The sequence below is a fragment of the Lepus europaeus genome, chromosome 2 (assembly GCF_033115175.1).
Source record: "Lepus europaeus isolate LE1 chromosome 2, mLepTim1.pri, whole genome shotgun sequence".
Lineage (NCBI taxonomy): Eukaryota > Metazoa > Chordata > Mammalia > Lagomorpha > Leporidae > Lepus > Lepus europaeus.
Window position 1 is genome coordinate 31,210,054 of NC_084828.1, and position 25,743 is coordinate 31,235,796.

The 25,743-nt window shown below is 36.7% G+C and overlaps 1 protein-coding gene across 6 annotated transcripts in view; it reads right to left on the minus strand.

The window, feature by feature from the left end:
- Positions 1-25,743, minus strand: part of USP25 (ubiquitin specific peptidase 25) — a 163,131-nt gene that overhangs the window by 92,636 nt on the left and 44,752 nt on the right. For all 6 annotated transcript variants that reach the window (XM_062206615.1, XM_062206623.1, XM_062206608.1 and 3 more), the window contains 3 exons: positions 21,199-21,322; positions 8,857-9,019; positions 4,253-4,339 (listed from right to left, as the gene is read on the minus strand). In XM_062206615.1, coding sequence (XP_062062599.1) covers positions 4,253-4,339; positions 8,857-9,019; positions 21,199-21,322 — 374 coding nt within the window. The remainder of the gene's footprint in view (positions 1-4,252; positions 4,340-8,856; positions 9,020-21,198; positions 21,323-25,743) is intronic.

Below are 25,743 nucleotides of genomic sequence, written 5' to 3' on the forward strand. Positions count from 1 at the left end.
TTTTCTAGATATCATTCTGCCGTTGATTTCTACCTTAATTCCACTGTAATCAATAAGTATATTTTATATATTTTGAATCCCTTAAAATGAATTGAGAGTATTAAATCCAGTCATTATTCCTTTACTACAGGTAAAGGCAGAAACTCCAAAATGCCTTTTATATAAAATTCAAAATTGTTCCAGGATTACAGTATTATACTCAACTAAACACATTCCTTTCTATATGATTCTCACTTCTAAGTAGTGGCAAGTGGAAAAAATAACATTTAATTTGAAATATTTATCCTAAATCAAGATTAACTAATATAACCTTACAAATTAATCAGGCTTTAGCTAATTTCTAAGAGTTCCACTAACTATAATTTTATGCATCATCTTTTTCCCCTCAAATTTAATATATTTTACTAACAGTTTATTAAATTTAAGCCAAAAAGTATCTGTCATGTAGGAGGAATGATTAATATTAAAAAGTTAATAATATTTTCCAGTAATATCACGACTCCTAGACATTTAAGTTTATAAGCAGTTCAAATAAATGTGTATAAAAGTAGTTTCAGTTTACGGCCAGCGCCGTGGCTCAACAGGCTAATCCTCCACCTAGCAGTGCTGGCACACCGGGTTCTAGTCCCGGTCAGGGTGCTAGATTCTGTCCTGGTTGCCCCTCTTCCAGGCCAGCTCTCTGCTATGGCCCGGGAGTGCAGAGGAGGATGGCCCAAGTGCTTGGGCCCTCCACCCCATGTCAGACCAGGAGAAGCACCTGGCTCCTGCCTTCGGATCAGCGCGGTGCGCCGGCCGCGGCAGCCATTGGAGGGTGAACCAACGGCAAAGGAAGACCTTTCTCTCTGTCTCTCTCTCTCACTGTCCACACTGTCAAAAAATAAAAATAAAAAAAGTAGTTTCAGTTTTTTTTAACTTTTTTTTTTTTTTAAGATTCATTTTATTTATCTGAAAGAGAATTACAGAGAGAGGTCGAGACAGAGAGAGAGGTCTTCCATCTGCAGGTTCACTCCCCAGGTGGCCACAACAGCTGGAGCTGCATTGATCCGAAGCCAGGAGCTTCTTCCTGGTCTCCCATATGGATGCAGGGCCCAAGGACTTGGGCCATCCTCCACTGCTTTCCCAGGCCACAGAAGAGAGCTGGGTCAGAAGAGGAGCAGCCGGGACTCAAACCAGCACCCATATGGGATGCTGGTGCTTCAGGCCAGGGTTTTAACCAGCTGCTGCACTTTTTTAATTTGAGAGGCAGTGAGACAGAAAGTGAGAGTTCTCCCACCTAAAAGTTTCTTCCCCAAAGGCCTACAACTTACATAAGTCAGACAAGGGGCTGAACTAGTAAGCTGGGAACTCAACACAGGTCTCCCACACTGCGGGCAGGAACTCAATCACTTGTGCTATCACCACTGCAATTTTGGGTCGGCATTAGTAGGGGGCTGGAACTGGGAGCCAGAGCCAAGTATCAAGGCCGGTACTCCAATATGAGACATGGGCACTCTAATTACTATCTTAACCATTAGAACAAACACCCAACAGACAGTTTCAATTTCTAAAGTAGTAATCAGTCTATGTGGCAAGCTTTAACTGCTAACAAAAACTATTCTGCTTGGGTGAGCATGCAAATGACATCACTGTGACTTGACTAAACTGATCCCAAGTCTATTCTGAATCTTAACACATTAGCTTTCAAACTCAAAGATGCAGTACATATTTCATGCGTCAGACATAAATTAAGTATAAATAAGTGACAAAACTCATACTGGAAATATAATCCTTCCATTACAAGAAATAAGATTTTCTAGAATGGTGCTGTTGGTGAGAATTAATAATCTTCCTAAGGGCCAGAGTTCTGGCATAGTAGGCTAAGCCTCCACCTGCAGCGCTGGCATTGCACATGGGCACCAGTTTGTGTTCTGGCTTCTCCTCTTCCGATCCAACTCTCTGCTTATGACCTGGGAAGGCAGTAGAAGACGGCCCAAGTGATTGGCCTCTGCACCAGAATGGGAGACCCACAAGAAGCTCCTGGCTTCAGATCAGCTCCGCTCCAGCCTTTGCAGCCAACTAGGGAGTGAACCAGCAGATGGAAGACCTTTCTCTCTCTTTCTCCCTCTCTCTGTCTATAACTCTATCTCTCAAATAAATGAAATATTTCAAAACAAACAAAAAAATAATTTCCCTAATATTCAGCATTCTCACAACCTCAACTAGCACTGGTATATTAGCATGGATTGACTTGATCTTATTAAACCTTATAAAAACAAATTAAAATTCTGTTCAGGAATGTGAAAGGTCAAGATAACATAATTACATAATTGGAAATAATAATTAGAAGTGCTATGCAAATACTTCAACTGAAATGAGATGAGAGAAGAGTTGTTGATATTAGCCAAGTACAGTGATAGAAAGGCAATAATCCAAAAAGTTCTATGTAAAAACTGTAATGACTTTCTCTGGGACAATCAGGAGTTCTCTAGTAGCCTGGCTCCCTTTTGAAAAAGAGTTGTTTAGGGGCCAATGCTGTGGCATAGTGGGTCAACATCCTGGCCTGAAGCGCTGGCATTCCATATGGGAGCCAATTCGAGACCTGGCTGCTCCACTTCCAATCCAGCTCTCTGCTATGGCCTGGGAAAGCAGCAGAGGATGGCCCAAGTCCTTGTGCTCCTGCACACACATGAAAGACCAGGAAGAAGTTCCTGGCTCCTGGCTTCGGATCAACGCAGCTCCGGCAGTTGCAGCCAATTGGGGAGTGAACCAGCAGACGGAAGACCCTTCTCTCCCTCTCTCTGCGTGCATGTGTGTGTGTGTAACTCTTTCAAATGAACAAATAAATTTAAAAATAATAATAATAATACAGAGCTGTTTAACTGCTTGACTCTTTAGGGTGCTGAAATTATTGTCAAAAAAGTTGGTTGTGAATCAATTTTTGTTCCCACTAGCATAGTTTATAAATGCTTCATGTTTCCAGAAAGAGTATTTTTAAAAATTAAACAGTAAGAGGAAAATAAAATTTTACAAAAGGTCAAAGTTTAGCACTTTACTGAAAACTCAAAGTTGAACTCTGTCTTTGCAACCAGTCAACTTTAGGGCCACAGGGATTCTTTTGGACAAGATAATTAATACCTTGCAACTAAGGAAATCATCTCCATAATAAATTTTTATCCATTAAGTATAAGCTTATGCATAGGTAAGTCTTACAATTTTCAAATGTGCTACCTTTAACAAAGTAACTAGGAATTCATTAACAACATCTGACATCTATGTATCAGGGACTTTTAATCCCTTTAACGTGTTTTACTTCATTTTAAAAAATTCGTATTTATTTATTTATCTGACAGGCAGAAAGACAGACAGAAATATTGAGCAAGAGAAATAGAGACAGAGAGAGAGTAGGCCCCTACTTGGTGATTTACTTCCCTAATACCAGCAACAGCTCCCAACTGGGCCAGAGCCAAAGCCAGGAGCTAAGAAGTCAATCCACTTCTCTTGCTTGGGTGGAAGGAACCCAACTACTTGAGCAATCACCACTGCCTCTGCCTCCTAGGACATGCATTAGCAGGAAGGAGTCAGAAGATGGATTTGGGTGTCAAATTCAGGCACTACAATATGGGATGTGGATGTCCTAAATGGTGTCTTAAACACGGAGCAAAACAGCCACACCACGTTTTACCTCATTTAAACCCCATGGGAAATCTATGAAGTAATTGCTGCCATTATTTACATCAGACCCATAAGGAAACTGAAAAGCGAGAGACTGAATGAGTTGCTTTAGGCCCACAACTACAACTCAAGCAATCCGATTCTGGTATCTGTATTGTCTGTTAGTTTATATTGCCTATTCCTAACTAGAAGGTGTAGATTTACATGCCAAAGAATCTAATACAAAACTAAATTTTTAAAGGGCTACTTTGAACAATCAATTGAAAGGAAATTTGATTTCCACACATTTTTCAGGAGACAACGAAGGACAGATCTTAGGCTGTAAATTGCAACCTGTGACATTTACTAAAATTCTATGGTCCAAAAGTAGAGGAAAAAAATTACTGAATTGATATGAAAACCTGAAACATCATTGTGATACGTAGGTGCTATTTAAAACATATTAAAGATAAGAAGTTACTGTAATAATTGAGATTAGTGATTTCAGGTTAAAATTGACAGTTTCAGATTTAATGATACAAATAAATGCCTCCAAATCAAACAGAGAAAAGCAAATATAAAGAACATGTATATTCTGTTCATACAGCTGTTATAATTTTACCTTTTGGTTTCGGGGTAAATCTTGGGCATTTGATGGAGGCTTGTAATTCAGAACTAATCTTCTAAATTCCAAAAGATTGAATAATGACTGAAAAAGAACAACAATTTAAGATACCTAAGGGACTATTCTATGAATAAAATGAGAGAATTACTTTTGACAACTAAACCACTTATACACAGAATTGTTGAAACTTAGAAAAGCACTTTTCTCCCTGAGATTAAAAAACCACATTTCTTATACTGTATAATACTATTCTTTTTAATTAACAATATTTATTCTACTGAAACAAAATATATACACAAAAATCACCACGTATTGAATTATTAAAAGTTCTTTCTTAATATTACTATGGCATAACAAGCAATCTCCTAAATAAAAGTACGCAATGCAAAATCTAACTTTTTAGACATATTAACTCTACCATGAATTATCTAAAAAAAATAATAATTTATTCACCAGATGCTAGAGATAAAAGAAATTAGATAGTACCTCTATGCTCAAAAAATATACAATCTAGAAAGGTGATAAATATAAATAATTATAAATATATATATTTATAAAAAATGACACCAGATACAGTAAAATTAGTCACACCAAATTATAATGAACACATATGTACCTCTAAATAACTACTTCATTCACTAATACCCTGCTGGAGAAAGCAGTAGCAGAAAATCAGTACTTAACAAATTTTAAAAAAAGGATTTATTTATTTACTTGAAACACAGAGTTGAGAGAAACAGAAGGAGAGACAGAAATCTTCCACCTGCAGGTTCACTCCCCAGATGGGCTCAATGGCCAGGGCTGAGCCAGATAAAGCCAAGAGCTTTATCCAGGTCTCCCATATGGGTGGCAGGGGTTCAAGCATTTGAGGCATCTTCCATGCTTTTCCCAGGACATTATTAGGGAGCTGGATCAGAAGTGAAGCATCCAGGACACAAACTGGTGCCCATATGGGATGCCAGCATTGCAGGTGGTGACTCTATCTGCTACACCATGACATTAGCCCCACAATCAGTACTTCCTACACAAAAGTCCCAACTAAAAAGAATAAAAATAATGCTCACTAGATAAGAGTTTGATGTCTAGCCCAAAGATACGCTAATATTACTAGCATCCAAAGATTATTTAAGTTATTCTCTGTATAATCTTCTTTTTGTGCTTATGGTCCCTTTCTGATATTCCGGTCCCCTTTTCTCCCAAAATATTAGTCTCAGTACCTAAAAGACCATGTATGGAAGGCTATATCTTTTGTAGTCTTCCCTACCTACCACCTAAAGTCAGAGGTTTACAATCCCAATAAACTTCTATAATTTTTAATGTACTAATAAGCAATAAATTCCCCAGGATTTCCTAAGTCTACCCAACTAAGTTAATTGTATCTGTGAGAAAATTTTACAATTTAAACATTATAGTACATTTATGTCATAGTTGGAACGAGTTTCAAATCACTTTGGAAAGCAATTAAAAACCCCAATACTAATGCAGGGATTCTGCCCAATTTTCTTTCATAGTGAAAAGTTCCATTTATCATATAAACTGCTGTACCTTAGTTTATATGTCAGAATTAGCAATAGACACATAAAATGAAAGGAAAAAATATTCTAATTACTAATAAAAACAAAAAGTTACTTAATAGAGTTTAATAGCCTTTAAAATTACAACATAACAAAACTGCAAATGATCGATAAGCAGATTTTTCTGCCAGCCTACAACTTCCCAAAATCTGAAGCTTAAGTTTTCCACCTCCCCAAGAGATAGTTTCTTATTAGGCCATTATAATCTCAAATTTTAAGGTTAGAGGTTACTTCTCCTAGGCATTTAGATTTCTCAAAACAATAATAATAACCTCTAATACCATGTACTTGCCAATGTAATGATTTAAATATCTAATGAACTTAAACTTGTAAAAGTAATAAAATTACATATTAAACTATTTTAAACTTAACTTAAACTTATTTTAAATTAAACAATTTAGTGGAGTATTAGGCCTATGACCATAATAAATTAAAAATGTATAAAAAATTAAAAATATGAAAAAGTAGCACTTCCTCATGAGTCTTCTAGAATTATGCCCTTTTTATGTATGTATGCTCTCAAATTCAATGTAAAATATACTAGTCACAAAACAAAACTTAAAACTAGAAAAACTAGCTGTTTTTAACAAACAAGAAATTTTGAAGAAGACAAGCAATTTGTATAGTCTATTTCCTCTTCAACAAAAATGCCAAAATTTGAAACAGAAAGCAAAAGGATAGCAAACAGAATATAGATAGAAATAGATGAACAACTGTATTGTTTGCATTGAAATATGGAAAAAACTTTATTCTATTAAAACAAAAGGTGATGATCCCTATAACTACTAATAATGGTTTAGTTATCACTTCAAGCAGGCTTTTCTTATACACATGATATGGAAAACAAAGAGCACGTATTCAAACTAGCAAATATTAATTATTCGCAAGTGCACTCTTTTTATATTTTCAAAGAGAAACCTTCACTCGATGAGCCTCATTACCTGGCCACAGTGGCTTTGAGACAGCTCCTACTCACGCACAGATAGGCAGCAAACCTATGCAAGGACACTCAGATCCCAGACTTAAAACTGTACTTTCTGGGTCCCATAAGCCTCCACTGTGGCGCTAGCATCCCATATGAGCACCAATTCCTGCCCCAGCTGCTCCTCTTCTGATGAAGCTCTCTGCTTATGGCCTGGGAAAAAGGTGGAAGATAACACAAGTGCTTGGACCCCTGCACCCTACATGGGAGACCCAGAAGAAACTCCTGGCCCCTGGCTTTGGATTAGCCCAGCTCCAGCCATTGTGGCCACTAGTATAGTGAACCAGAAGATGAAAGACCTTTTCCTTTCTCTAACTCTGCCTCTCAAATAACTAAAATCTTAAAAAAAAACAAAACAAAACTGTACTTCATATTTTGAAGTGTCTAAATTATGAAATAAAAACCTCAGAAATAATTGTAATTAAAGCAAGATAATCTATTAAGAAGATCTAAGAGATTTTAAGATACCAAAAAAACCTTAGGTATTTTTATGTCCTAAATGTGAACTAAAAACACATAATCAAGGCTGGTAGCAAAGGTACTTCTACAGATGTGTTAATCCAGGTACTCCTTAACATATTAATATCTGATCCAGCTCCCTGCTGATGTGCCCGGGGAAGGCAGTGGAGGATGGCTCAGGGGACTGGGCCCCTACACCAAAATGAGAGACCTGGAGAAAGCTCCTGGCTTCAGCCAGGCCTACCCTGGCCTTTGCGCCATTTGGGGAATGAACTCTCTCTCTCTCTCTCTCTCTCTCTCTCTCTGTGTGTATATATATACACACACACACACACACACACATATATATACATGTATACACACACATATATATATGACTTTCAAATGAATAAATCTTAAAAAATCTTTCAAATGAATAAATAAATCTTTTTTAAAAAGTGAGGAATAAATCCCGAAATCCATAATGAATCTAATCATAAATTATTTTTGCTAAATGCAAAAAGAGGGTGGGGGACACAACTGTTAATACTACAGTAGAAAATTAAAATTATAAGTTACTTTCCTAGGGAAACAATGAAGCCTGTAGAAAATAAACTGAATAACCAAGTAGCTGCTTTAATATTATACGAAAATATCATTCATCAGGTTAAGAAGGTGACAAAATGAAAAGATAGTTTGAATATAAAAAGATAGAAAGATCACCAATGACTTAAAACCACTAATCTGGAAAACAAAACAAACTACAATTCAGTACATTACAAAAATAAAAACAAAAATATGAGCATTAACTAATTTTTCTGAACAGTAATAAAAATTAAGGACATATGACTACTCATAAGTGGTTTTACTTAAAGTTTTATATTCTGATTACCAATGTCAACTAAAAATAATAAAGAACTGACAACTGCCACTATAAAAAATTTCTAAACAAAAATTATGATCAATATATTCAATGTATATTATTCCAAATTATATAAACTATATAATATATAAACTATATAAATTATATAAACTATATATACAAATATCTGTTATTTTAGATGCATTAGAAACATTTCGTGAGGGGCTTCATAGTTAAGAAAATATGATATTCTTTATCAATATTTATTCTTTAGATCATTAATATTCTATATGAATATTTGTAATTGTATACCAATCGAATACCCACTTCATATTAAAAGTATTATTTATGACTATAATTCTTTTATTATACAAAGAAATCTGATATGACCACAAAAAACAGTTCTGGTTTCACATTTGGGTTACAATGCTTCCCTAAATTTGCAGGAAATATATAAAAAATATTTTCTTTCCAACTCAACAGCAACTCCTAATGGCAAGGAGAATGGAGATATTAACGCCAAGCAAGTGAAAGGCATGCTGAAATTCCAATCTAGGATGATAACCAAAGCTGGGTTAAAGGATACTGCAATCTCACTAGTTTATTAGGCACCATATAGCTTACTGGTTTATTAGACATCATAGAATAAAAAGCCAGCTAAAGTACCCAGCCTGAAAAAACACAACCCAAACCAAATGCCATTGCTCTAATGTCCGCCAAATGAAAGCTGCATAAAGACGCTTACCTGAATAACTGCACTAAACCAGCAAGTATTGCCAACATTCTTTAATCCAACGGGAGCTTTGTCTTGCCTTTTTCTATCATAAGGGTTTCGAGAATCCCTCCAAACTTCAGTAGGTGTCCTCTTCAAACATGCTTTGTTTTCTGCTATACTGGCTTCAAGAACTCTTCAGAAATGGAAGAAAATGATAGAAAAAAAAAACGTATTATATAATGTTGTGCTCTACACCACAGCATACGTAAATTCTAAGTATTTTGACTATATAAGTTCTGACTAATGTACTCAGGAAAATAATATTTAAAACTAAATTTACTCAAATAGAGATTATTTTTCTTAACAAGAATAAAGTAGAAATACCAAGAGATCAAGACAAGTGCGGTATCTTTTCCTATGAAAAAGAAAATATCAAACACAAAAAGTTATATACATATTTTAAAAATGTCAAATTATATTTCAACAAATTACAAGTTTAACACCAAGAATATAGCACCTAGATAAATTTTCTGAGTAGTTACTATATTGTAGTACATTTTTAAAATATAATATAATGACTGCTTTTTTTAACAATTACTTCAAATCGCTGGCGCCGTGGCTCTATAGGCTAATCCTCCACCTAGCGGCGTCGGCACACCAGGTTTTAGTCCCGGTCGGGGCGCCGGATTCTGTCCCAGTTGCCCCTCTTCCAGGCCAGCTCTCTGCTGTGGCCAGGGAGTGCAGTGGAGGATGGCCCAAGTGCTTGGGCCCTGCACCCCATGGGAGACCAGGAGAAGCACCTGGCTCCTGCCTTTGGATCAGCGCGGTGTGCCGGCCGCAGCGCGCTGGCCGTGGCAGCCATTGGAGGGTGAACCAACAGCAAAGGAAGACCTTTCTCTCTGTCTCTCTCTCTCACTGTCCACTCTGTCAAAAAATAATAAAATAAATAAATAAATAATTACTTCAAATCTTAAAAAATTAAAAACTGAACAAATTATACTGTTACATTTCTGTCCCTTAATTGCCCCCTCTATAAGAAAAAATTAAATGAGGTAAATTCTAGGGTTCCTTTCAGTCCCATGACTCTGACAGCTAAATAAAGAAAAATAATAATAATATGTTCACTTCTTAACCCAAAATCTTGCCTAGGAAAAATTCTAATGAATACATGTCAGAGCAATAAACTTGTTCCAAATAAACTCAACTATTTTTAATAAATATATCAAAACATGGCAAAAGTAATGCTACTTTGCTTAACTGATGTTTCTATTCTATTGCTCATGAACATGCAACAACATACCTACAATCATTACAGGAAAACCTTAATTTCCACATATAAACTAACCAAGCATTTTGCCTTCTCAAGAAACTGGTTGCTTACTATTCTAAATAAGGATAAATGATATCCAGATTTCTTAATTTGTCTCTGTGTGTGTATTAAATACCAAAACCTCAGTGAGATAAGAATAATTTTCCCAACTTTCTGGCTTCTTGAGAACATCTCATTCATGTTACACCATCTTTATTGTAAAAAATCTGTCCTATAAGACTAATGTCAAAATAGTATTCTGTTGTATCAGGAGTATTTACAACATAACATCAGATACAATGTAGTATGATTCTAAACATCATTGCATAAAAATGAGTAAAAATATGTTAAAATGTAAAAATGAAAGTAAACTCATACACTTAAAAACATAAAACATTAACATCTCTGTACTTCTAAGAATGTCCCAACATTAACAGTAGTCTGATATGGTAATGATATGGTTTCAGATAGTTCTGGAGCTTCCAGTCACAGAATCCTGAGATGGCACAGAGCATCACAGCACAAGATAGAGATCCTATATGCACATCTCTGGTTTATCTTTCTCTTCCTACACAGCATCAGTATGTACCCACTGAATGCCAACATTCTGATAATCTTACCTAATCCTAACAGCCTCCAAATGGCCCCACCTCCTTCACTGTAGTTGAACTAAGTTTCTATCCTCTTTATACTGCACAGTGGGAATTATACTTCAACACTTGAAGCCAAGTGAACTGTGAATTAAATAAAACTCTTTATGAGGTCACTCAGCCTCAGTTATTTTGGTATAGTAATACAAAACAGACTAACACATACTCTTTTTCAAAGACCAACTCTCCCATGAAATGTAACCTTTCACTATAAGACATCAGAACTTTGAAGGACAAATTTGCATATTTACAAGTCTAGGTAAAATGAAATTTATATCTATTTCAATAAAGAGAGACGAATGAGCCAAAATACGAAATAAATTCTGGAAATGATAGAAACAACACAACACATAGGAAAGAACAAATGGTACAACTTATCACGAGATAGAAATGGTGCCCAGCAAATGATCAATACTGGTAGACATATACAATAACTAATTTTGTTCATATCATCACCTCCCCAACAACTCACCCCAGCTTCTGGTAACAACCATTCTATTCTCAAGTTTTATGAGATCACTTTTAAGATTCCATCAGTGATGTCACATGGTACTTCTCCTTCTGGGACTGAGCTATTTCACTTAACATACAACCTCCAGTTTCACCCATATTGTCACAAATATCAGGGCTTCATCTTTTGTATGTCTGAATGTTATTCAATTTCATATATGTACATTTTCTTTATCCTTTCATCAGCTGATGGACACTTTAGCTGTCTCAATTTCTTGGGTATTGTGAATAGTGTTGTGATAAACATCGGAGTGCTGATGTCTCTTTGATAGACTTGATCTCATGTCCTTTGGGTACACACCTACAGAGGAAATGTGAGATCATATGGTCGCTCTATTTTCAACATTTTTAGGAAACTATATATTTTTCATAATAGCTGTACTAACATATTACTAACAACAGAGTGCAATTTTTCTCTCTTCTTACATGTTCAACAGCACTGGTTACCTTCTGTCTTTTTAATAATAGTCATTCTAATTGGACTGAGAGGACACCTTACTTAGGTTTCAATTTCCCTTTCCCTATTAATTAGTAAAATTGGACATTTTTTCATGTACCTGTTCACCATTTGTCCATATTCCTTTTAAAAATGTCTTTTATCATCTATCCATTTTTAATTGAATTATTTGCTATTGAGTTTAGTTCCTTTAATAGTCTGGTTATTAGTCCTTAGTCAGACATATAATTTAAAAATATGTTCTCCCAACCAAAGGCGTCTCTCCACTCCCCACTTCCTATTTTTAAAATTTCAGGTTTTATGTAATCCCATATGTCTCCCAGTTTTTGTTTCCTGAACTTTTGAAGTCTTATCCATAAAATCCTTGCCTAATCTGAGGCCCTGATGTCCTCTTTATTGCTTACTTCTATTAGCTTCATAGTTTTGTGTCTTAAATTTAGGTATTTAATCCATTTTGAGTTTGTTTTTAATACAGTGAGAGATAAGAGTCTAATTTCATTCTTCTGCATGTGTATATCCAATTTTCACAGCAACATTTATTAAAGACTACTCTTTCTCCAATGTGTTTTCTTATCACTCCTGATGCAAATCAGATTACATATAGGTATTAGTAATTCTTCCATCTTCTGATGTTTTCTTTTATTTTTAGTGCCTTATTGGGTTTAAAATCTCCCTTAAGCACTTATTTTATGTATGACAGGCATGGTGGTAATAAATTCTCTGAACTTTTGTTTGTTAGAGGATATCTTTATCTCTCTTGTCCATATCTAAATATAGCTTTACTAGATATGGTATCCTTGTTTAGCAGTTTATCTCCTTTAGTATTATTACATAAATCTCATCCCATTCTCTCCTAGTCTACAAAGATGATGCCAAGAAGGTTTGCAGCCCAGCAAACTGGAACACAGTCACGTGCTGTTTCCTATCTCTTACATCTTTGATTATAATGTGTCTTGGGGTAGACTTAAATTGAGTCGAATCTGGTTGTAACCTCTGTATTCCTATATCCAGTAGCTCTATCTTCCTCCAGGTTAAGGAAGTTCCCTGTTGTCGCTGAATATTCTTTCTACCCCATGGTCATTTCAAGTTTCTCTTGAGCCTTCAGTGAACTGAATATTTGCTCTTTTAATAATGCAGACTCAAAGTTCCCGTAGACTTCTTTATTCTACCACCTCTTTTTTTTTTTTCTTTTCTCCTCCAAAGTTCCAATAAGACTTCATTCCTCTTCATATGTCTTCTCATTTTTCTTCTGTGTATTTTCATACAGGCCTTCTCCAAGCTCACTAATACTTTCATCTGGTTTGGTCTTTTGTGCTTTTGATGACTTCTATAATTTTTAATTTCACTTAGTGTACTTTTTAGCTCAAGAATTTGATTTTTTAAACTATTTCCATCTCTCTGTTAAGTTTATCTGTTAGACTATTGATCATCGTCCTATGTTTCCTTGAAATTCACCGAGTTTCCTTAAAATGGCTATTTTGAGTTCTGAATCTGAGAATTTGCAGGTATCAGTTAATATCTAATGAGCTTCTAGCACCATATTTTGTTTGCTAATTCTTGATACTTGATGTTATGCTTTGAATGACTGAGAATTTTTTCCAGTATTCCTAATACGATTTTATATGTACATGTCATAGAAATGCTAGGCAGTTTATTTTCTGTGATTCTATGGGCATTTCTGCTACTTCAGCACTAGATGGCACCCTAAGTTGAGCTTTGCCACAATTCTACCTTTGATCTGTTGCTACAGTTTCAGCACTTGATGGCACTCCATTCCATGCTGCAACTGATGTCCAAACATCACTCTGTGAGGACTAGATTGAGGATAGAGATTGTGTGGCTTTAGCTTTTGCAGTTCTCACTTTAGCAGACCCAACAGCAAGCTCCAACACAAAGCCCTGAGCTCTCCTTCCCTAACTCCTCAGGATCTGGGGTTTTACTTCATTATCTGCCCAAACTTGGGGTAGAGGTGAAACAGGCAGTCCCTAGATCACTTAGCTAAGACCCTGTTTCATACTAGTATTTACCCTGCTGGGCACTGTCCTGTATGTATTTGAAGTATGCTTTTAATTTTTTGTCTACCCTCTAAGCAGGAGACAAGCAGATTGCAAGCTACACTGCATGGAGCTTAGGGAGGGATGACTTGGGCCCTTCTTTTCTTCCTACTTGTAGAGTAGTCAACAGTCTGACAGTACTATACTCAATCCTGAATCTCCTTGCAGATGAAGCCCTCTCAATTATATTTTTACTACAGTAAAATACTAATAAAAAAATCATTCTTCTTAATGCCAACAGATCAGATCACATATATCATAATGAGCAATCAATGGGTGATAAATTCATATCCATGAATTAGGGAAAACTTGAGGATTTCTAATTTCTGCAAAAAATAAAACCCATGAATCACATTAGCTAATAATTAAGTGGGGCTCAGAGTAAAATTGGCTTGAGCAAAACTAGGTCTCATGTTCCCCCCACCAGGGTCAACTGCCCAACTAAAATCTACCACGCTACTATCACAATTCAATTTTTTTCCAGATCTCAGTAACACTGCTATTCAATATAGTCTTGGAAGTTTTAGCTAGAGCCATTATGATGTGGGAAAAGTCATGGAGATAGATTAATCTCATGAGCTGGAGGCCATACCTATCCCAACCCGATGTAATCCTATCATCAATCAGATGACCCATCCCCAAGATGCACCTCTCCTTACCTGGGACTTGGGGACAGTACTATATAACCACTCCCCTTTTCGAAGCTCATCAGGCAGGTGGGAAGGGGGCTCTCTTTCTATTTTGTGGACTCAGCACAAGCACAGCAGGGAATGAAATTCCCTCTTTTACCTTTCCTTGCCCACTCACCCTAAATGAAGCCCTCATGTGCCTTTGTATTCTTCTCATTTTAAATAAAGCTTACCAAGCTGCATGCTGTGTTTGTGCCTGTACTTAGAATTTTTCTCTAAGAAAAGAGGGGCCGGCACTGTGGTGTAGTGGTTAAGGCCACCACCTGCAGTGCTAGCATCCTACATGGGCGCTGGTTCAAGTCCCAGCTGCTCCACTTCCGATCCATCTCTCTGCTGTGCCCTGGGAAAGCAGTGGAAGGTGGCCCAAGTCCTTGAGCCCCTGCACCTGCGTGGGATACCCCACAGAAACTCCTGGCTCCTGGTTTTGGATCAGCGCAGCTCAGACCATTGCAACCAATTGCGGAGTGAACCAGAGATGGAAGACCTCTCTCGCTCTCTGCCTCTCCTCCTCCCTCTGTGTAACTCTGATTTTCAAATAAATAAATAAATATTTTAAAAAAGAAAAAGGCAAGAGCCTAGGATATTAATTTTGGCCCAACCTAGCCCACAAAAATTAGAAAAGAAAAAGAAATCAAAGGGATACAAATTGGAAAGAAGGAAGTCAAACAACCCCTTTTTGCAGATGACATGATTTTAAATAGAGGGAAATCAAAAGACTCCACTAAGAGACTACTGGAACTCAGAAAAGAGGTTGGTAAAATATATAAAATGAACGCACAGAATTAACAGCCTTTGCAAACACAGACAATGCCATTGCTGAGCTAGAAATTCTAAAAATAACTCCATTGACAAAAGCTACAAAAAAAATTTAACTATCTTAAAAGATCCCTATGATGAAAATTACAAAATATTTTAAAAAATAGAATAAGACACCAAAAAAATGGGAAAATCTTTCATGTTCATGGGTAGGAAAAATTAATATCATCAAAATGTCCATACTTCACAAATCAATTTACAGATTAAATGTGATCCCTATCAAAATACCAATAACATTCTTCTCAGATCTAGAGAAAACGATGCCAAAAATCATATGGAAACACAGGAGACCCCAAATTGTTAATCTTATACAACAAGAACAAAACTGGAGGCATCACAACACCAGATTTCAAGACGCACAACAAGGCAGTTCTAATCCACAAACCTTCCTAAAGCAGTTCGCCTCAGAGCTGCTTCCTGAGTATTAGCCAGAATGAAAAGGAGTTCTATGCACCTATTTGTAAAATTCCAAATTCTGCCCTGACTATTCCTGGACAAGATACTACTTCTTTCCCTCATTAGTAACTGTTTGTTGTTCTGGTTGGTAAATCTTTCTGGGGGGCTGCTAGAAAACCTTAATTCCAGTTCACATGTCTAGATTCCAACTTGTAGAAATGAGTAATCTGAAGAGCACAAAGAATCACTTGGTTGAATACACTGCTCGATGAAAGCCTCTACAATGAATCCTGTGAGTCAAAGCGAGAGGCAGGATGGGTCCCTGTAAACCTATAAAAACATCTGCACCAGACATAAAGGGTAGGGTGCAAGTAAGGAAAGATTATGGGGGGGGGGGGGTGTCAGAATGGGACACACTGATTTTGTGGCTGCAGACAATAAAATAAAATAGGAGTATGAGAGATATTGGAATAGGAGGGACACTGATTATGTTTATCTTTTAGAAACGTCCTTGAAGACCTTCCTCAAAAAGAAAAGAGCCCTGGTGAGACTCTCTGTTTCAGTGACTAAAGAATTCTAACAGTTCTCTTCTCTCCAGTCACTGTAAAGTGTTTTATTGCATTAAGTCATCTTTAATTCTACTTCAATTTGTATCATCTATTACTTTCACTGTGTCACTATTTCTTAGGATAATCTCTTTTTCCAGGAGTACTTATAAGATTTTCTTAGATTTAAGTATTCTGGAGTATCAATATACTAAATATATGTGTGAGTTTCTTTAAATTTGTTTGATTGGGAGTTGTTGGAGCTTGAAATTAGAAATTATCTTTCATTTCTGAAAAAAATTTATGATCATCTCTTTAAATTTGGGCTCTGAAACCCACTCCATTTAAAATACTACTTTGTCAATTAATGAAGGAATGCCAATTAACATAGTGCTAGACTACCTCTAATCATCTCTTTCAATTTTTCTACATATTTTCCACTTTAGCCAGGTGAGTTACAGGATAGTTAAATTTCTTCTGATGCATTTCCCATACTAATGGTGTCTTCTTTAGCTGTTTTTTTTTGTTTGGTTTGTTTTTTTTTTTTTTTTTTTTTTTGACAGGCAGAGTGGACAGTGAGAGAGAGACAGAGAGAAAGGTCTTCCTTTTGCCGTTGGTTCACCCTCCAATGGCCGCCGCGGTAGCGCACTGCGGCCGGCGCACCGCGCTGAGCCGATGGCAGGAGCCAGGTGCTTCTCCTGGTCTCCCATGGGGTGCAGGGCCCAAGCACTTGGGCCATCCTCCACTGCACTCCCTGGCCACAGCAGAGAGCTGGCCTGGAAGAGGGGCAACCGGGACAGGATCAGTGCCCCAACCGGGTCTAGAACCCGGTGTGCCGGCGCCGCAAGGCGGAGGATTAGCCTAGTGAGCCACGGCACCAGCCTTCTTTAGCTGTTTCTAATCTGCTATTTAAGGCTGCATTTTGACTCTTGTTTTCACTTGTTGCTCTAATTTTCATTTGCAAAATATATTTGCTTTTTAAACATGTTAGGTCATACTTTCAAGTTTTTCTCACTTCCTTGAAAAAGCGAAGGCATTCTGGCACAAATCATTATATCTGAACACAGGGGTGCCTTTTTTCCTGCCTGTCATTTCTGCTGGTTCTCACGGTGAGTTTTTCCTCATATATGCTTGCTAATTTTGATTAGTGCTGCTAGTAGAGCCTCAAGGGTTACTTCAGGGTATTCATTCAGGTCTAAGATAAAAATATCCTCCTGGCCTGCGCCACGGCTCACTTGGCTAATCCTTGGCTTGCAGCGCTGGCACCCCGGGTTCTAGTCCCAGTTGGGGCGCTGGTTCTATCCGGGTTGCTCCTCTTCCAGCCCAGCTCTCTGCTGTGGCCCGGGAAGGCAGTGGAGGATGGCCCAGGTGCTTGGGCCCTGCACCTTCATGGGAGACCAGGAGGAAGCACCTGGTTCCTGGCTTCGGATAGGCGCAGAACAGGCCATAGAGGCCATTTTAGGAGGTGAACCAGCGGAAAAGGAAGACCTTTCTATCTGTCTCTCTCTCACTGTCTAACTCTGCCTGTCAAATATATATATATATATATATATATATATATATATATATATATATATATATATATCTTCCTAAGGAAAGAATCTATTTTTGATTCAGCAAAGACCCAGAGATAACAAAATTCTAATACCATTTAATACTAAATTCCCAATTTGAGATTTATTGCACCACTAAAGTAACAAATTTCAGCTGTAAAAACCATGATATAAGTTCTCAGGGGGCAAGTCCCCACAGTTTTATCAAAATGACTATCTAACTATCTCTATGGTACTCCAAAGGCTATGAAGGAAAGAAATGTTTACCATTTACCTTTATTGTATGGCATCCTTCTGTGTATCAATTAACAGAGGCATGATCTCCTATCCCCACCTTATACTGACAGTGGTCTCTGACTTCTTTTGCCCCATCCATCAAGTATATCAAAAGTGAAGTTCAAGTTTATACACAAAGGCAAATACTAACAAGGGAAGAAGCAACTTTCAATGCTTTGCAGTGAGCTCCTGCTTTCACTTTGGTTTTAGTCCTTGATCTCAGTTTGATTATCTTAGCAAGCTTCTACTTTTAAGAATATTTTAAAATATTTTATATTCAATAAAAATCACATTCTTGTTTCCAGCAAATAATCTTGACCACCATTTCTTGAAACAGATGGAGGTGATTTTTTTTTTTTTTTTTTTTTTTTTTTTTCTGACAGGCAGAGTGGACAGTGAGAGAGAGAGACACACAGAGAGAAAGGTCTTCCTTTGCCGTTGGTTCACCTTCCAATGGCCGCTGCACCATGCTGATCTGAAGCCAGGAGCCAGGTGCTTCCTCCTGGTCTCCCAAGAGGGTGCAGGGCCCAAGGACTTGGGCCATCCTCCTCTGCACTCCCGGGCCACAGCAGAGAGCTGGCCTGGAAGAGGGGCAACCAGGACAGAATCCGGCGCCCCAACTGGGACTAGAACCCGGTGTGCCGGCGCCGCAGGTGGATTAGCCTATTGAGTCGTGGCGCCAGCCAGATGGAGGTGAACTTTTTACAGCTATCTTAATTACAGCTTAGCCTTACCTTCCACTAAGCTACTTTAAATTCATTTTATGAGGTAAGCCATTTTCATGGAAAAATAGGCCATAAACACAAACCAGTCATAATATAGTTTATTAGCAAGTTTCAACTATTCATACTTCACCTGTGCCTAGCAACAATAACCAAGAAAGAACTGTAACAAACACTTCCAATTTGACAGTTGAAAAAGATCGCAATTAACATTCATGCTTTTAAAGTATACTAGATAAATCTACCATAAAATAAGTGCCTAAATAAAGTTTAAGATTGTAAGATATAAAAGGATAAAATTATATGTAATAAATTGTATTCTTAATGTGTGTCTATGTGACTGCATATTATGTCTAGTGAAATATAACCATAGTCAAAAGACTCCAAGATTTCACAAAGATTTTGCCATATGAACTGACTAAAAAGATGAGTTAAATCTACATTTAAGTATGATACATAAATTTCTTCCTTAAAAATGCATTTCTCTTGAATTTAGAACCACAAGAATAATAAAGACTATAAGAATAAAAAACATCTCTGCCAAATGTTTAGATAGAATTCTCACATCCTCTTTTCCTGCTATAAAGAGATTTACATAAGTACTCACTAAATATACACTTAACATTATTTTGTTAATTGCAAATTATGGAATCCACAATCACAAAAATATATTTTGCAATGGCAAATTAATACAACTCTTTTACTTTTGGAGAGTATTTTAATGACACATCAAACTATACTAAATCTCTGTAATGTTATCTAGAATAAAAACATTTATTAAATATTTACTAATTTAAGAATAAATTTAAATAACTAAGAACAAAAAAGAACATTATAAGATATTTCTCCAATTTGAAAAAAACTATACATAAAAATATATAACATATACTGGTATACTGCACTGAACTTAATAGCAGATTAGAAAGTCTCATCTTTCAATTTTAAAATTATATTTATTTTATTGTATAATTAGTTGTTTTCATTAGAAACCACAATATAAAACTTCTAATACTCAGAAGTATTAAGCTTCCAGACTTTCTTATATCCATTAACTTAATGTAAATTCATATATACATCTACTTTTAAAAATACTTTAAATCAAGTACAATACCTTCTATTTTATAACTTCTTTTTCACATAATAGATAACAATGTTCCTTAATTATTAAATCCAGCTTGTATATTTTATGTTTAACATTTCCCCAGAAAGCTTAATTACTGTCAAGTTTTATAATTATTCAAGAAAGTTATTCATTCCAATCAATACTTTAAAACAGACAAAACATATCTCAAATCCTTCAGACAAAAAGCCAAACTAAAATGTCCAAATATAGGCTATTCACTTTTTGTTCTCATTTAAAATTACTAGCATTAAACATCTGCCACAACTAAAAGAGAGGCATAATAAATTTTCATTAAGCATTTACACTTAATATAAAATCTTAAAAAGTAGCCTCAAAAATAACAGTTAAAGACAACAAAAAACATCAGTGAGAAGAAAAATTTTGTGGCTTGCTAAATAGCATTTTGAGGTAAATCCTACCCCCACAGTAATATCAGATTGTTTAAGAAGACATATATCATTGATATCATGCAAAAGAAATTATCTGAGAAAGCTGGTAGTAACATACTGTTGCCAAACACCTCTGTATAGTAAAAAAAAAAAAAAAACAAAAAAACAACTGGGGGAGGGCTATGTGCCAGGGCAAGGTTTAAACCAGTATTGTTTCATGATAAAACTAAATTTATTTAATCCTTAGGTGGGTTACACTAAAACATTTTGCTTATTAAATCAAAAAATTCTATCGAACATTTCATAATACTTATACAAACATGCATACGGATACATACAGATACAACCACACATTATATAGATCAGTGGTATGCAAACTAGAGTCAATAAAATAAATTCTGCTGGCAGCCTATTTTTATCCATCAAAATTTATTAGAATATAACATACTCATTATATTATGTATTAGCTGTAGCTGGTTTTACTTCAAAAACAGTTTTAACTATTTGTGGCAGAACACCTACAACCAACATAGCCAAAAATATTACTGGCTATTTACAGTAAAAGTCTACTGATTCCAACTACAAATTATTCCAAATAGAAGAATATATCCATAAAAGCTAGGGGAAAAAATGTTAAATATTAAAAGACATTTAAAATAATATTCTATTATGTCATTCCAAATTTTTAAAAATCTAAGCTTCATTTATAATCACAATGAAAATATAAAAATGTTGGTTACATAAATATACAAACTGTAAATACAGAAGCATCTTAATAGTTTGTTTAGAAAAACAGCACATCTCATTGCCCCTTAAAAATAATTAAAGTCAATTATGTTATAAATAGTATTTATATTTGCTATTATACAAATTATGTTTTTACCTGCTAATGGCTTGCTCCTCATCAGTTATCCCAGTCTCCCTGAATGCCCTGTTTGATTCCGCCAAACTCAAGGCAATTGCTCTCTGAAGATCATCTTTATCATCTCCAGTAAGGTCAATCACATCTGAAAAGCAAAACTATCTTTCTCAAAATTAAAAGTCAAACAGAATGAAAGGTAATTTTTATCATGGAGATTTATACAAAATATACTCTTTCAAACCAAAGTCAGAACTATCTTACTTCTCTAGGTCTTCCATAAAAGACTATTTAACAACAACAACAAAAATACATTTTAATTGGTTACATTTGACAATAAAATAATACTCTTATCTATAAAATACAGCTAAAGCAGTAAGAACAGAAATATTTTTCTTTGCAAAAGAATCTCAATATTTACTGAGGTCTGCTGTTAAAGCTAATAAGGAAACGACTGAGAATGGTTTATCAACAAAAACAGAAGCAACACATTTACATTTAGATTTTGCAAAGCTAACAACTATATACACCATTACATTCTGACCACCCTACCAAACAGACATTATCTTTAAAATTATAATAATTAACAACTGAGTCCTCGGAAATTCATGCCTAACTGTAAATGGGGGTTAAGACTGAGGCAGGAGAGAAGAAAACGTGTAACAATCTTTCATGTCCGACTTTAAACCCATCTATGACATTTTAACTACTTAATAAACAGTTATTTTAAGTGAAAACAAGATTCTCATTTTACAAAAAGAAACACACAAAATGAAGAAAATTGTTCCTCTTCCAACAAAACAGTTTTGGTTCTATAAATATTCTCTTTCCTACAAAGAAAGGCTACAACTACTATCACCCCTCAGTAAAACCACTTTGTAATCCAATTTTACATAATCCAAAAGGTATTAATGATATATTCCCACTATAATTTAAACAAAAACAGAGACTAGAGTATTCTATTTAGGCTGGGGAAGGGTACCAGGTTACAAACATATGATAAGAAAGAGAAAAAAAATATGTTAATAAACTTCTTTGGGACCCTTTGCTGTCTGGACATGTTTTATATTTGGCTATCTGCATTTCAGACGTGTTAAATTTCCCACCACTTACAGATAAAGGGAGAATGTTTGGCTCAGCAGCTAAGACATCAGTTGGGTCACCCACACCCCATATCAGAGACTAGATTCATCCCCCAGCTCCACACCTGATTCTAGATTCCTGCCACTGCACATCCTGGGAGGCAATGGACTCAAGGATTGGAGTCACTGCCACCCACACAGGAAGCCTGGATTGACCTGCTGGCTCGCTGCCTCGCTCTCTCTCTCTCTCTCTCTCTCTGTAGTTCTCTTCCCTACAAATAATTTTTAAATGGCTCTAGGTTTTTTTAAAAAATAAGAAAATGGCAATACAAATTGGCCAACTTTTTAAAATTTATTTATTTATTTGAAAGTCAGAGTTACACAAAGAGAAGAAAGGCAGAGCGAGGGAGGTCTTCCATCTGATGGTTCACTCCCCAGATGGCTGCAACGGCTGGAGCTGCGCCGATCCAAAGCCAGGAACCAGAAGCCTCCTTCAGGTCTCCCATGAGGGTGCAGGAGCCCAAGGAATTGGGCCATCCTCCACTGCTTTCCTAGGCCACAGCAGAGAGCTGAACAGGAAGTGGAGCAGCTGGGCCTCGAACCAACGCCCACATGGGATGCCAGTGCTTCAGGCCAGGATGTTAACCCACTGCGCCACAGCGCCGGCCCCTAAATTGGTTAATTTAAATAGGTTATGCTGTATACATATGTGGAAATACTATACCCCATAAAAATATGTAAGTATTATGGTAATCAAAAACTTAAATAAAAAATTTTTTAAATGTTATATTTTTAAATAAATGCTATAAAACTATTTTTTGTAAATAATATTACATGAGAAAAATAAACAAAAATGAGAGGATCAAGTGCCTCTATTCTGCCATTTGACTATAGGGTTTTATATAGATACTAGAATATGTCATACTTTAGAAGAAAAAAAAAAGTTTATTGATGGTTTCAAGTCTGCTTTTACTTCTATACACACTTCTTTCTCCACATAGTAGCTTATGGGAATACTTAAAATATCAGAAAAAACAGGGGCCAGCGCTGTGGCGTAGAGGGTTAGGCCTCAGCCTGCAAGTACCGGCATCCCACGTGGATGCTGGTTTGAGTCCCGGCTGCTCCACTTCAGATCCAGCTCTCTGCTATGGCCTGGGAAAGCAGAAGATGGCCCAAGTCCTTGGGCCCCTGTACTCACGTGGGAGACCTGGAAGAAGATCCTGGCTTCTGGTTTCAGACTAGCACAGCTCCAGCCATGGCGGCCATCTGGGGAGTGAGATGGAAGAGCTCCTCCTCCCTCCCTTCCTCTCCCTCTCCCTCCCTCCCTCTCCATCTGTCTCACTCTCACTGCCTCTCCTTCTCTCTCAGTGTAACTCTGACTTTCAAGTAAACAAATAAATCTTTAAAAAAAAAAAAAAAAAGAAAGAAAGAAAAAGTAGTTGACCATAGAAAGCCTATTTTCCAACAAAAGTTGTTATAGTAAAACCTCATGACAATATAATAAGGTTTGGGCCAGCGTTGTGGCATTGCAGGTAAAGCTGCCACCTGCAGTGCCAGTATCCCATATGGGCACCGGTTTGAGACCCAGCTGTTCCACTTCCGATCCAGCTCTCTGCTATGGCCTGGAAAAGCAGTGGAGGGTGGCCCAAGTCCTTGGGCCCCTGCATCCACGTGGGAGACCAGGAAGAAGCTCCTAGCCACTAGCTTCAGATTGGCACAGCTCTGGCCATTGCAGCCAACTGGGGAGTAAACCAGCGGATGGAAGACCTCTCTCTCTGCCTCTCCTTCTCTAACTCTTTCAAATAAATAAATAAATCTTTTTTTAAAAATGTAATAAGGTTCAAGAAAAGTCATTCAAGTAAAATGTGGAACAAGTTATATAGAAAGTCACTGGAACAATGGCACATCATACATATGCCAGCAAGCCAAAGTTTTTGTGAGTCTGACTATACCACCCACGTGTACTCAGATCAGAGGTGAGTGGGATAAACCGAATGTATCTTTCCATTTTAGCTTTGTAAACACTGACGAAAATGATGCGAGTACTAGAGCATTTAGATGTACTAGATTCGAGTACTTATCAGCTTTAAAAGAGTAGGAGCTATTTTGGTTATTAAAATGGCCAGAAGTTGAATAAGCAAAGCTGATAAGGAAAAGAGAAGAAATAATTTGAAAATCAGAGATACAGATGTTTACAGATACTATAAATAAGCCTCTCAGCTAATTGACTCTCGATTCTCTCACCCTCCTGTGTGCCTTCTTCAACTATAGACACTGGAAAGATTTATAAAACAAAACAAAACAAAAAAATGTTCCTTCAGAAAAAACTCGAGGTTACATTAATTGGATGCACTAACATGAGATCTGGAAGGCAGAAACAAAGGGATTATTCTGGTGCTTCGGGCCGTTTTCTCCAGCATGACTGAACAGATGTCCCTTGTTCCACAGCAGCATTCCAGTATCCAATTTCCAGCTAGAGGGATCTCTAGAGATAGAGCAGAGGTGGCAACTAGACTCTGCATTCCAGTGCCCAGGCACAGCTCACTGGCAGTTGCCTAATCTTGGCTTCCTACTCCCCGAGCTGCCACTTCGGAGGGATGTTCTTGAACTCTGGATCCTAGATGCAGCCTTCCTGACTGCTTGTGGCAGGGGCAGTAACTGCCCGACTGGTCAGTCCTGCAGTGACCTGAGAGTCATTTCAGAAGGCTGAGCTGGAGATCCCACCCTCTGATCCTTCGGGTGATTTTTTAAACTTCTTTCAAAATCCCTAGTGTTTTCTGTTTTATGACTAACCAAATCAGCTACAGCAAAAATTCTTATAAAAATGCCAACAACTTATATACAACAGTTTTTCACAATTTAGTAACTGTAGTTCAAACAACACAAAAGAAAGAAACGAGATGGGTCGTTAACATATTTCATATAGGATAACAGGTTCTCAGAAATGAAGTGTCATGTAAGATAGAAAATGGTACACTAACATCAAATTAAAAATCTCTCTTAAATACAGTGGTCTTTCTGCCTCACTAGCAGTTAAGTGTGATCAACTAAATGCTTGGGGTCCCCAAGGCCTTTTGAGGAAGGGGATGCCTTAAGCAAAAAAATATAATACTACTAAGGCGTTTTCTGCCCCCTCTATTTTGGTCACATCTGCACCAACACAGCAAAACAATAGTGGTTTTACCCACTGCAACTTAACACAAATCAAGGCAGCTGCATCGTTATACAAGTAATTCACAGTATTATTCAAAATTACACACACCATTTTGAAAAGGACTTCTGCTGTATCTCTGATATATGCTATTGCTAATAAAAACACTAACTACTACAATGTTAGAGTTGTAATTGGAACTGATTTTTCCGGCTATGGGACACTACTTTGGCTTGAAAAACAAGCAACAAATTACATAATATGATTATTCACACTTCAGTTTTTGTTGACTATGAATAATATGGAATTTTCAAACAAAATTAAAACTTGGAAAAA